Below are 13,277 nucleotides of genomic sequence, written 5' to 3' on the forward strand. Positions count from 1 at the left end.
CGATTACCCTCGTTGTGTCACCAACTCTATAGTCTCTCCTCTAAGTTAAAATACAATGCCGTTTTCTCAAATAGGCACTGTGCCTATTTGAGAAAAAGGAAATTTAATGGCAAACATATTCATACAAACCCCAAGTCGATCGATTAGTATATACCCACTATAAAACGGACCGTAAATATCCGACGCGACCACACAAGCGATAGAAATAAACCCGCCGTACATCCACGTGTCGTGGGCATGAAAGTGCCCACGATAGAAAGAAAGAGGGCATTAAAGAAAGGCATCAAACTGGGAATGCTATGCAGCACCATTAAATGCACGAAATAATCAGAGGGCGCTAAATATCGTCGATGATGCCAATATATGAACATAAACGCCTAAGGCGAACGATATCAAGAGCACCCAATTCAAAGACTTCTATCGAGGGACAAGCGACTGCAAGGAACGGTAGGAAAGTAGAACACCCTCATCCTGGAAGTCACGGCATTCAACAAGGATATGTACGACTGAAAATGCAATTTGGGCAATAAGGAGCACGGCGACACTCCATTAAGTGATTGCGAATTAAGCGAGTGGCCAATATGCAACCTTGATAGTGTCGCTTCCCACCGACGGATACAGTGGTAGGAGGAAGGCCACGGGGTGGGGGGGCACCACTATGCTTAAGAGTACACAGCTTTACTACAGAATCCAACAACCCTGCCAATAGGCAAGGATGGAGGAATGAATAACTGGGTAAAAGCCGGAATAAGGAGACCTTTACTGGAGATAAGACAAGAGTGGATAGGTTTTCTAGCAGCATCTGTACGCTTAAACACCAAAATGGCTGGTAATCCAAGCAAAACTACACATTTAAGTTTACAGATAAGAAACAACCTATGTTTCTCGACGATCACTGGATGGACAGGATTAAAGGACCCAAGAACAATGAGGGCTCTAGGAGAATTTACTACAACCAGAAAGGATTGACACCGAGAAAGCAGGAGACAGCAGATAGAATAGCTAATAGAATATAAATTTCCACTGTGAAGACCCAAGTCTTTGAAGGGAGGCGACACAAGTGCGGTCTGGAAAAACAACAGTAGCCTACACTATCCGCAAACTTAGACCCATCGGTGAAGATGGAAATTGAGCGGGAGTGCGAAGAAAAGTGTTCAAGGAAAAGGCATTTCAGAACCAGAAGATGTATAAAAGCTTTAGTGATGTGGTTCAAGGATGTACAGAACTTTTGGGAAGGAGGGGTAAAGGAAAACGCAATTGGGGAGTGGGGGAGACCATTGGAGAGACCCCCCCCCCCCCCACTAAGGAAAAAGTATATGATGAGAAACGTTGGAAATAAGGACTAAATGAGAACAATGTTAGATATACCCCAGACAAAATGAGGAAGGTGGTGAAGAGGGACATGTAATACAGGAGGGGTAAAAGGCGAAGCACGACAGAGGCGATAGGAAAAGTTCTAAGGACCGCACAGAATAGCGAAGACAGTAGCAATTATGGCAGCCCTGTAGAGATAGGAAGCCAGTGTCAACATACAAGCCGAGGACTGGAGTTAAATGAAAGGCACCAGAACCGAGGCGCAACCCAGTATGGTGTAAGGCATCAGGACTGCGAAGAATAGAAGGAGTAGCAGGCAAGTAAACAGGGCAACCATAATGTAGTTTAGACAGGAAGACAGAGCACACCCCCCCCCCCCCCAAAAAAAAAAAAAAAAAGTATGGGACAACACCTTGAGGAGGTTAAGGGCCTCAGAGCTTTTAACTCTGAAGTAAGAGATATGGGGCGACCAAGACAAACGAGTGTCAAAGATTAACACCATAATCTTAACCGAATTCTTTTACTCAAGGGGAAGACCATGAAGGAACAAGGATGGACGGAAAAAACTACACGCTTCCGAGTAGATGTCATAGCACAAGTTTTGGAGAACCAAGCCATGATCGGTGGCTTAAGATGACACGACACCAATTGCAAGTTGAAGCCGCCGTTGAAAAGGCGAATTATCACCGATAGCAAGGTTAAGAGCGTCGACAGAGCCGAGAAGATGCCAGAAGGAAGATCATTGAGGGCAACCAGAAGAAGTAGTGTTCAGAACACTACCTTTAGGTACTCGCTCATATTGCCTTAAAAGGGCAGAGAGTGGTACCAAGCCTCACTGAAGGAACGAGGAGAGGAAACTTTAGCGGACGAGAGGAAGTTTCCCCACAAAGGCCAAAAGAATGAAGTTGGACAGAATGATACCGCCAGGTAGTGTCTTAAGGCTTTTCCAGGTCAAAAAGGACGGCAACAAGAGATCCTTTCAGAAAAAGTAGTATGAATAGAGATCTAGTTCATCAGGACATCTGTTTTGTTGGAGCACATGCGAAAACCAAGTTGAGAAGGGGAGACGTGGTGATAGTGTTCCAAGAACTACATACGTTCATTAATCTTACGTTCTGGTGTGAGGACAACCGCATCAAGCCAGTCCTCAAGGATTGACCAAGACTCCCAGGTCTGATTAAATAAACTAAATAAGTTTCTGGAAACCGAAACTAAATGAGACTTCATAACCTGCCTCTGTGCACATCTCATAATGAATGCCATCAGAGCCCGCCATCGTAGAACCTCAGAGGGCCAGGATGGACAAGCTCAGAGAAGGAATCGTTATTGGGAAGGCTGAGATGGGTACAGAGATCTAAAGGTAGAGATTCAAGATGACTTACGAAGAAGGAAAGCTCGAAGACGAGAACCAGAGATAACATGAAAAGTGGGAACCCAATTCAGTCACGATGTGCAACTAGTCCCCCCCCCCCCCCCCCCACAAGAGTATCAGGTGAAGGATTGGCGATACATCGGGAACAAAGTTACCGGCTATCTTTTAGACACTTCCAGATCGGCAGCAGGAGTAGTTTCAGACGTAATGGTGGAGACAAGACAGTACACACGTTTAGCTGTACCGATGGTCCTTTGGGCCGCCACACTTTTCGAAAAAAAAGAAAAAGACTCAACTGTATGCAGTCTCTACCGATTGCACGCTTACTGCCCGAGCGTAGTCCACCAGGGAGTGAGGGCCGTGTCGAAGAAGAAGAAGAAGAAGAAGAAGAAGAAGAAAAAAAAAAAAAAAAAAAAAAAAAAGGAGAGAGAGAGAGAGAGAGAGAGAGAGAGAGAGAGAGAGAGAGAGAGAGAGAGAGAGAGAGAGAGAGAGAGAGAGAGAGAGAGAGAGAGAGAGAGAGAGAGAGAGAGAGAGAGAGAGAGAGAGAGAGAGAGAGAGAGAGAGAGAGAGAGAGAGAGAGAGAGAGAGAGAGAGAGAGAGAGAGAGAGAGAGAGAGAGAGAGAGAGAGAGAGAGAGAGAGAGAGAGAGAGAGAGAGAGAGAGAGAGAGAGAGAGAGAGAGAGAGAGAGAGAGAGAGAGAGAGAGAGAGAGAGAGAGAGAGAGAGAGAGAGAGAGAGAGAGAGAGAGAGAGAGAGAGAGAGAGAGAGAGAGAGAGAGAGAGAGAGAGAGAGAGAGAGAGAGAGAGAGAGAGAGAGAGAGAGAGAGAGAGAGAGAGAGAGAGAGAGAGAGAGAGAGAGAGAGAGAGAGAGAGAGAGAGAGAGAGAGAGAGAGAGAGAGAGAGAGAGAGAGAGAGAGAGAGAGAGAGAGAGAGAGAGAGAGAGAGAGAGAGAGAGAGAAAAAAAGGCAAAGGCAACCTTCACGGGTCCCAGGGACGTGTACGCGAGCTTCACCACGGCAAGAACACACCGCGGAGGGAGCTTGACGTAGTAATTATCCGTCGATTACTGCAATTACTTTGTTTACATGAACATAGTTAAAACAATTTATTCCAGCAAAAAGTTCGACTGGTTAGCACTATTGCCAGAGCAATAATCAATGTTATACACCTGGTCTCCAGCCTGGGAAAATACTAGAGTACGTTTAAAGCAGTAAACTTTTGCCTCCAACGAGTTTGTGATCCTACCGGTACGATCACCAGAAAATTAAAAGTGTAAATTATCCACCCAACCCCCAGTCTCGTTTGCAGAGTTTTGTGTAATGTTCAGCCTTTACTACCATAGAAGAGGTTTTTTTTAACTTTAGATACCCGCTTCGTTAAACAAGTTATTGTGCATCAGGATCAGTGCCCTATAGGTTCAATACACGTACGTGCCATTTGTATCTACTCCTATAGAGGGCAAAGTGGCCGTACTTTCACAAAGTTTAACAAGCTTCAACCGATCTGACGAGACTCATTCCATGCATACCATTTTTGAAGAAGGAAGTTAGTCCACTAACGAATTATTACTGGCAATTATCAGTTTACATTGTTGGGCCAGGAACATTTAAAGCTTTACACATGTTTTGATCAAGGTGAAATTTGTTTACTTTCAACTAAAACTTATTAAATGGACAAGTTTTCGGGAGGGTCTTTGTGCTAACCTCCAAGACTAGAGGTACTAATGTTTGGAGGTGCTGGGCAATATGAAGTCATGGTTCAGTACATGTACTGCAGTACTCACATCCTAATTCCTTACCACCAGTACGGCCAATACTGTTGGACGTGAGAGTTCTGTAGCATTTGTTGAAGGAAAATTAGAGAAGTCAGAGTTTATGGAATTAAGTGCAAGGGGTCCAACTTAACATTCTGGTCAACTTCATTAAGATTATCATATTCCGTTTCCACCATATTTATTTCAAATTTATTTTTAGTAACCAAATAACGGACATAATTTGTAGATTGACTGCCACAAGGTTGTCTACCAGATGTCAATGTTAAGGTCTTATGGCAGTAGCATCTACCCTGGAAAGTACCTTTAAAATTGGTCATTATGCTTAAAAAAATTACTTAAGTTGCTGCCAGGCTCCACCTTCCAGTTTAGAGTAATTGCAGTGAACTAACCACCTCCAAATTGATCACGGGGACAGATCTAAGACACCTATTTAAGAACATTGTGGTAGCTTTGAATACTCACTACTAAAACACGAGGCACGATAGAGCTTTGTAGCAATAAACCTTTAAGAGGTTTAGTCAGGTACTTGAATACTTATTAGAAAACTTAAAGTCAAACCAACAAAATACATATAACAAACACTTCAACAAAACTTAACATAATAACAGAAACATTCGCTATAATATGACGTCTTACTGTGGAGGAGAGGAGGTAACTGACACACTACGGCCCCAGCTCCCAGTTATATACTCACCACATTGCTTCTCATTGGTTAATAGTCTGACGCAAGAGTTCTTTCTTGGCTTGTAATTGGCTACTCTTCTGTTGGAAATTTCCAACACCGAATACAACGCTGTTGTATTCTCATTAATTATTACTAATGCTACTAATCTTTGTAGTAAGTAAAATTAACACCACGTAGAATTCTCATGTACTAATAATTTCATCTGTGCAGTAGGCTAGAATTCTCACGCCACCCAACGCCAGTATTGCGTCAGATTTCATTACAATAAACACATTATATCCAATGTATCTGAGAATTGAATTCGATTCTCTATAACCAAGGCGTTCTGTGTGATAATTAATTACAGATAAATTGACCTCCAACTAAAAGCCGAATAGAGCGTTAGAGTCATAGCAGTTATCTAGTAATAAAAATTAACGTCACAAGTGAATGCCATGGAGAGACATTAATTCCTCTCCCATATATGTTTACTACCACGAAACTGGCAAATAATAATTTTTCCCTCTTCTAAATAATAAACCCGTCCTGTCTCCAACATTTGCGAGAAATACTAATATTCATGACAATTATTTGTCTAATGAACGCGAGATGCGGCGTGGGGTAGGAGGGCACGCCAGTACACGTGTGCATAAGCTCTCGGGCGGACCTGTTCGCGTCGTGCTCACGAGGAGACGCCATTATCCAGTCATCAGGGTAAACGTTATCCATCCTCAGATGAAAGTTGCCACTGTGAGGCGTGAACAACCTTGCAGACAATATCTTCAACCGGTGTCAGCGTAATATAAGGAACCTTTTTAATCTGGTTCTTGACTACACGTGACCGGCCAGTGAAGCGCGCCATTATCCAGGATAGGTGAAGCCAGAGCCTGGGGCGCGAATTTCAGCAATCTTAAAACTTATACAGTGCCCATATTAGCTAAGTATCTTATCCTTATTTGATGCATCGTGTAAGGTGTAGAATAGTAGCTGGGTGATTAGTCGTGACGACGTATACCAACACCAAACCACAGGTTATTACCCATTATCTCTTATTAATATTAATTTCTTGAACATAGAGATTCAGTAGTTTAATTAGTTGCTACTGTAAATATTTGTTTTGCAGCACGTGAGAAGAATTCTCCCTGCTGCCTTCTCCCATGTTAATCCATCCCACTCGTCATCTAGCCGAGCCCAGGAGATTCGGAGGAAGCATCGTGACTTACACAAGGGAATCGTCATTAAGCTAAGATTCCTTTGTTTTCCATTATTAATTATTTGGAATTATTTACATGCAGAACTCTTTTGGATTAACATGTGTTTATTGTGATTATCATTATTATACTCATAATCTATGTTCCCATTTTTGGTAATGACATTGGTTTCTCAATAATTCATAGGATTAGATTATTATATCTTGGATTAGTGAACGAACCACACTAGTTCCTGGACGTACTGAGTTCCAGTAATAACCCCCCAATGTAGGTGTTTGAGGGTTTCATTCATTTAATTATACAGCACATTAATTATTTCTATGATCATATTCTCTAGTATTTTATCCATAGTTACTGGTTCATCTAGGAATTATCTAATGATCAGAAATTCTCAGTTTCCCTCTTTACTATAAAAGCGGGTGGTCCTTCGTAATTTATTTTACTATATTAATATTTAAATAATTAGATTCAAGCCCCAAATGTCCCACATCCTCAACCGGGGTCCATGACGCTTGTTACTCTTCCCGCTACGACCATAACATGCACATTGCCAGTTGCCGCTGCCAGAAGTGGCCAGTTGCCGCTGCCAGAAGTGGCCAGTTGCCACTGCCAGAAGTGGCCAGTTGCCGCTGCTAGAAGTGGCCAGTTGCCGCTGCTAGAAGTGGCCAGTTGCCGCTGCTAGAAGTGGCCAGTTGCCGCAGCCAGAAGTGGCCAGTTGCCGCTGCCAGAAGTGGCCAGTTGCCGCTGCCAGAAGTGGCCAGTTGCCGCTGCCAGAAGTGGCCAGTTGCCGCTGCTAGAAGTGCCCAGTTGCCGCTGCTAGAAGTGGCCAGTTGCCGCTGCCAGAAGTGGCCAGTTGCCGCTGCTAGAAGTGCCCAGTTGCCGCTGCTAGAAGTGGCCATTGACAATATCAACAATGCAGGCAAGGGACCACTTAACCCCATAACTAATCGAATATTACTTGACCTCCTTCACGGCTATGTAGATTTTGTAGATGGTAGCCATAGCTAATTCACATTTGTGTTCCTCACGTGTGCGCCAAAAAATGAGGTGATTTGATAAAGTACCATGCGCAAGATTACCATCAGAGTGCCGGCAGGAGGATGGGGAATTAGCCTCGGCTACCATCCTCTTTGGTCCGGTTGTGATGGTCGAGTGATTCTCATAGCCGTCCATGCCACAGCCACACTTGCACGATCCCTTCCCATACTAATGCGTACCAGGACTTGATTGGTCCCGCTTCGTGGCCCAAATACTTTGATCTCCTCCCTCTGGATTCTACACCTCCTGACGATTTCTTCCTCCATAGGCACCTTGTTGATTCAGTAGATGCCTCTGTTACTTTCAACCCCACCCATCTCGGTACACGCGTCATTGCTGCTCATTCTCAGGATGCAGCTACCCACATAGCCGCCTTATCCTGCCTTGGCGAGGCCCCTGTTCTTATCACTAAGAACGTTCGGTTGAATGCCAGTGTTTGCACTGTTCTCCCTCACCATGTTGCAACCGGTGTTAGGAATCTACAGGACTGCCACCAAGATATTCGGCATATCCTCGAAGCCCAGGACCATTCTGTCCTCCAGGGGGACATGTTTACTTGTCCCCCTCGTGGTCGTCGCCGTCAACCCCTGCGGGTTGTGAAGATTACTTTTGATAGTCGAACACTTCTGCCCTCTTGCATTCTTGCTGGTGCTAGGTGCTCCGTCCGCGAGTACAGTCCTCTCCTCGGCTCTGTAATAAGTGCTAGAGGTTAGGGCATGGTGCACTCTGATGCTCCAGTACTGTCTTTCTCTGTCCCATGTGTGTGACGAAGGTCACTCTAAGTCGGAATGCACATCTTCCTGGCCTCGCTGACTCAATTGTGGTGAGACCCACCCTACCTTCTCCCGTACATTACAAACTTGAAGCAGACGTCCTCACCTTGAAGCACCGGGAATGTTCGTCTTTTCTTGAGGCAAGACGCCAAGTTCGCCATCTCCTCCCTTTCGCTGGCGTCTCTTATGATCGCGTGTTGCGCTCTTCCTCTCCTCGTCCTTCCCACCTTCCTCAGTCTCACAACCATTTCCAGACCCGCCCACCGCCTCCTCCTGTTCCTTTAACTTCTGCTCTGACAGGTCCCCTCATGGTACTATGTCTGGGGTTCCCCTTCTTTCTACCCAGTCTGGCATGTCTCCCGTGTTTTCTTCCTCATCTCCCTCCGATCCTCCTTCCCATCCTTCTCCACCATCTCTTTGCTAACCAGGCCGCCTGTCTGTGCGGCCTGGTGTCCATCACTTCTCTCAGCTGTCATCGTATTGTTTGCTCTCGTTCTTCATCTCCTGTTGACACGCTTGAGTCTGTTGCCCAGTATGCTGTTGTTGGGACGCCTGTCTCTTTGAGTCAGAAGCGAAAGCCTGGCTCGTCTCCTTCCTCCTCCCCATCGGGTAAGAAGGCTTCGATTTCATCCTCGCCCCCTACCTCTGACTCTCACTCCATTCTCTCCCGTTTCGGTGGTCGCACCCCCTGTTCCTGCTATGGAGGTTCCTTTGGCCCCCGCTTCCCTCTCGGTTGCTGCCCTTGTTTCTGCCCCTCCTCCTGCTGCTCTCCTTCACCCGCGGTTGTCCCCCCCTTCACTCATCTTCCTCCTAATCCGGATCCTGCTCGTTCGCCCCTGATCTGTCCTCCCGCTCCCTTCCCTCCATCCTTACTCAGATTACTCATGCCCCTTAACCCTGACCCTGTTCCTGCAACTTCTTTGACGTGCTGTGTTCCTTTTTAACCTTTGTTCCTACATTGTTCTCTGTTGCTGTCCTTTCTCTTTTGTCGATGTCTATTCTTCAATGGAAAATTCGTGGTTATTGCGAACAATTTCCATGACCTCCAACTTCTAATTTCTCAGTTTTCGCCCCTTTGTGTCTGTCTCCAGGAGCCGATACTTGGTGCCCGTCCTGGTCGCTATTGTGGCTATTCCTTTCTCTCCTCCCCCCCCCCACACACACGGCAAAAGCTGGGGCTATAACTCTTCTGCTCTCTTGATTCGTTCTGATGTTCCCTTCGTCCCCCTCCTTTTTTTGGCGCCTCTCCAATGTTTGCTGTGCATGTTTGTGTGTAAATGGTACACGGTTTGTTCTATTTATCTCCACCCAAATGTCTGGCTTTCTCTTCTCGATCCTAAACACCTTCTGGACTCTTTGCCAGAGCCTGTGCTCCTCCTGGGTGATTTCAATTGTCGACATGTCCTCTGGAGAGATGTTCTGACAAACACCGGAGGTTGCCTTCTTGAACCGACCATCCTCTCCTCTTCCCTGTCTCTTCTGAATTCTGGTGAGCCCACTAATTTCGACTCTCTGACTCATTCCCTTTCCTGTCTTGATCTTTTTCTCTGCTTGCCGTCTCTTTACATGGATTTCACTTGGCAGGTTCTTGATGACCTCCATGGCAGTGAACATTTCCCCATCCTTGTTACCGTTTTCTCTTTTCACTCTCCCTCTCCTTCCCTAGGTGGCAGTTTGCCAAAGCAGACTGGAACCTCTTTACGCTCCGTGCTGCTCTCTCCGACCTTTCGATTCTGCCTCTCCCTCGCACCCTCCTCCTTTTTCATGACACCATCTTCGACGCTGCCCTCCACTCTATTCCTCGTTCTTCATTTCGGGAAACGCAGAAGTACGTTCCCTGGTGGAATGTGGGTTGTACTCAGGCTGTCTGTCCGCTGTAAGCATACAGACTGGAAGACGCACCACCGCCGGCAGACAGCTGATTCTTTTCTTTTCTTTCGGAAGGCGAGTGCAGTGGCCCATAGGACCATCCGTACAGCTAATAGTGTGTGTTAGAAGTCTTATGTTTCCACCATTACCTCCAAAACTCCTCTGCCGCAAATCTAGAAGCGTATCCGCAAGGTTGCGGGTAAGTTCATTCCCGATGTCTCGCCGGTCCTTCACCTCCGTGGTACTCTTGTGGCGGACCCGTTGCAGGTCACGACTGAACTGGGTTTCACTTTTCTTCTGTCAGCTCTGGTTCTCATCTTCCTCAATCTTCCTTCTACGTAAGCCTGTTTTTTAACCTCGTTCTTTAGATTTCTGCATCCATCTCAGACTTCCCTATAAGGATCCCTTCTCTCTCTCTCTCTGAACTTCAGTCTGCCCTGGCCTTCTGCGGTTCTACGGCGGCGGGCTCCGATGGAATTCATTATGAGATGCTTCGCCGTCTCCCTCCGTGCACGTCTCAGAATTTACCGACTTTGTATAATCGGGTCTAGGAGTCGTCGTCAGTGCCCGAGGACTGGCTCGATGCTGTTGTCCTCCCTGTTCGGAAACCAGGGTCTCTTGGGACATCCCCGAAAGATTTTTGCCCTATTGTCCTCACGAGTTGTGTTTGCAAACTCTTTGAACGTATGGTTAACGTTCGTCTGATGTGGTCCTTGGAACACTGTCACCACCTCTCCCAGTCTCAGTTTGGTTTTCGCAAGTGCTGCAGCACAACAGATGTCCTGGAGAACTCGGAGGTCTTTATTCGTACTGGTTTTCCTGCGAAGACCTCTGTTGTTGCTTTTCTTTTTATTTTTACCTGGAAACGGCTTATGACACGACTTGGAGATACCATATTCTGTCCCAACTTCGTTCTTTTAGCCTCTGTGGTAATCTCCCTCTCTTCCTTCAAGCTTTCTCTCTAGTCGTACCTTTAGAGTCAGGCTTGGTAACCTTTCTCACCGCCTCTTTAAGGAAGTACGATGGTGTACCCCAAGGTAGTGTTCTGAACACTACACTTTTTCTGGTTGCCCTCAATGGTCTTCTTTCCTACCTTCCTTCTGGCATCGTCTTCCCTCTTTATGTTGACGATCTTACTCTTTGCTGTAGAGGTGGTGATTCGCCTCTCCTTCAACGGCGATTTCCACTTGTGATTGATGCCGTGATTGATCTTAGGACACCAATCATGGCTTGAAGTTCTCTAATAAGACTTGTGCCATGACTTTTACTCTGAAGTGGGTCGTTCTTCGTCCCTGTCACTTTATGGTCATCCCCTTGAGTACAAAGATTCTGCAAATCTTTTGGGGTTATTATTTGACACTCGTTTGTCTTGGTCGCCCCATAACTCTTACCTCCGTGTTGAATGCTCAAAGGCCCTTAACCTACTGAAGGTTTTGTCCCATATTTCTTGGAGCGGATAGGCGCACGCTCATCAATTTGCTTTCCTCTCTCGTCCTGTCTAAACTAGATTATGGTTGCCCTGCATGCCATTGCTTCTGCTACTCTTCGCCGTATTGATCCTTTACACCATATTGGGTTGTGCCTCAGCTCTGGTTCTTTTCGTTCAATTCCTACCCTCAGCTTGTATGCTGACACTGGCTTCCTGTCCCTCCAGGACCGCCGTGATTGCTAGACTTTGCTATCTTGCACGATCCTTACAGCATCCTCACTCTCGCCTCTATCCTGCTTTGATTTTTACCCCTCCTGTAGTTCCTGTTCCTCTTCACCACCACCTTTCTGTCAGTTTGTTTCACTTAAAAGATTCTCCTTTGGTTCATATTACCAATGTTTCTTCTCGTATTGTTCCATCCTTGCCCCTGTGGAGTCTCCCCCTTCCCAAATTTTGTACTTCTCTAACCCTGCATCACTAAAGCTTTTTTCCCTCCTACAGTTTTGAAACGCCTCTTCCTTGAGCACTTTTCTTCTCACTCCCACTCCGTTCCCATGATCACTGATGGGTCTAAGTCTGCTGACAGTGTGGGCTACTGTTTTTTCCTGACCACACTTGTGTGTGTCGCCTTCCTCCGGCGGCTAGGATCTTCACAGCAGAACTTTGTGCTATTCTCTATGCTCTTCGTCTCCTGCTTTCCCCGGTGTCAATCCTCCTTTGTGGTGGTAGTTGGCACTCGTAGTGGCCTCATGGCTTTAGGGTCCTCTAATCCAGTCCACCCGGTGGTCACAGAATCAACATCGGCTGTTTCTTATCTCCAGTAAGTTTAAGTTGAGTTTTGCTGGGTTAACAGCCATGTTGGTGTCTCTATGAGCATGCTAGATGCTGCCTCTAAGGAAGCTATCTGCACTTGTCCCATCTCCGGTAAAAGAATTCCTTTTTCTGACTGTTAGTTATTCGTGCCTCCATCTTTGCTTGCTGGAAGATTTTGGTCTTCTGTTATTGGTAACAAAGTGCGTACTCTTAAGAGTAGTGTGTCCCAGTGGCCTTCCTCCTACCACCTTAACCGGCAGTGGGAAAAAGACTCTGGCTAGGTAACCCATTGGCTATATTTGCTTAAATCGCAAGCATTTAATTGAACACGCCCTTGTTCCTTAGTCCAAACTGCATTGTTCCACCATGGTCGTGCATATACTTGTTGAAAGTCTCAATTTTTCAGAACATTAGTGTCTTGCTAACCAGTCATTCCTTGTGGTCACTGTCGATAAATATAATCCTTAGTGATTCTGATTGATTGCCTCGAGTGCAACTTGTACAGCCTCGGTGATATGTAAGTAATTATCAAAAAGAAGGTGCCAAACCGGGAAGGCTGTCGCACCATTAATGTGCTGAATAATCAGAGGGCGCTAAATATCACCAAGGATGCCAATACGAGAACAAAAATGCATAAGGCGAACGATATCACAAGTATCCGAGTCACCAAGAATTCTATTGAGAACCAGGTGACCGCGAGGGGCGGTCGGAAAGCAAGACATACGCTAGTCCTGGAAGTCAGGACATTCAAGAAGGACATGCACGACCATAAGTAAGTAAGTAAGTAATTATCAAAAGAAGGCACCAAACCGGGAAGGCTATGTAGCACCATCAAATACGCAAAATAATCAGAGGGCGCTAAATATCACCAAGGATGCCAATACGAGAACAAAAACGCATAAGGCGAACGATATCAAAAGTATCCGAGTCACCAAGAATTCTATCGAGGGACAGGTGACCGCGAGGGGCGGTCGGAAAGCAAGACACACGCTCGTCCTGGAAGTCAGGACATTCAAGAAGGAC

General features: G+C 46.0%; 1 protein-coding gene and 1 long non-coding RNA gene across 3 annotated transcripts in view; one reads left to right on the plus strand and one right to left on the minus strand.

The window, feature by feature from the left end:
- Positions 1 to 5,207, minus strand: part of LOC123748449 (uncharacterized) — a 579,862-nt gene extending 574,655 nt beyond the window's left edge. For both annotated transcript variants that reach the window (XM_069337906.1, XM_069337905.1), the window contains exon 1: positions 5,152 to 5,207. In XM_069337906.1, coding sequence (XP_069194007.1) covers positions 5,152 to 5,166 — 15 coding nt within the window. In that variant the 5' untranslated portion in view covers positions 5,167 to 5,207. The remainder of the gene's footprint in view (positions 1 to 5,151) is intronic.
- LOC138372422 (uncharacterized) overlaps positions 1 to 13,277 on the plus strand; it is a 28,509-nt gene that overhangs the window by 953 nt on the left and 14,279 nt on the right. The window lies entirely within an intron of this gene.

The sequence above is a fragment of the Procambarus clarkii genome, chromosome 38 (assembly GCF_040958095.1).
Source record: "Procambarus clarkii isolate CNS0578487 chromosome 38, FALCON_Pclarkii_2.0, whole genome shotgun sequence".
NCBI classification, from domain to species: Eukaryota; Metazoa; Arthropoda; class Malacostraca; order Decapoda; family Cambaridae; genus Procambarus; species Procambarus clarkii.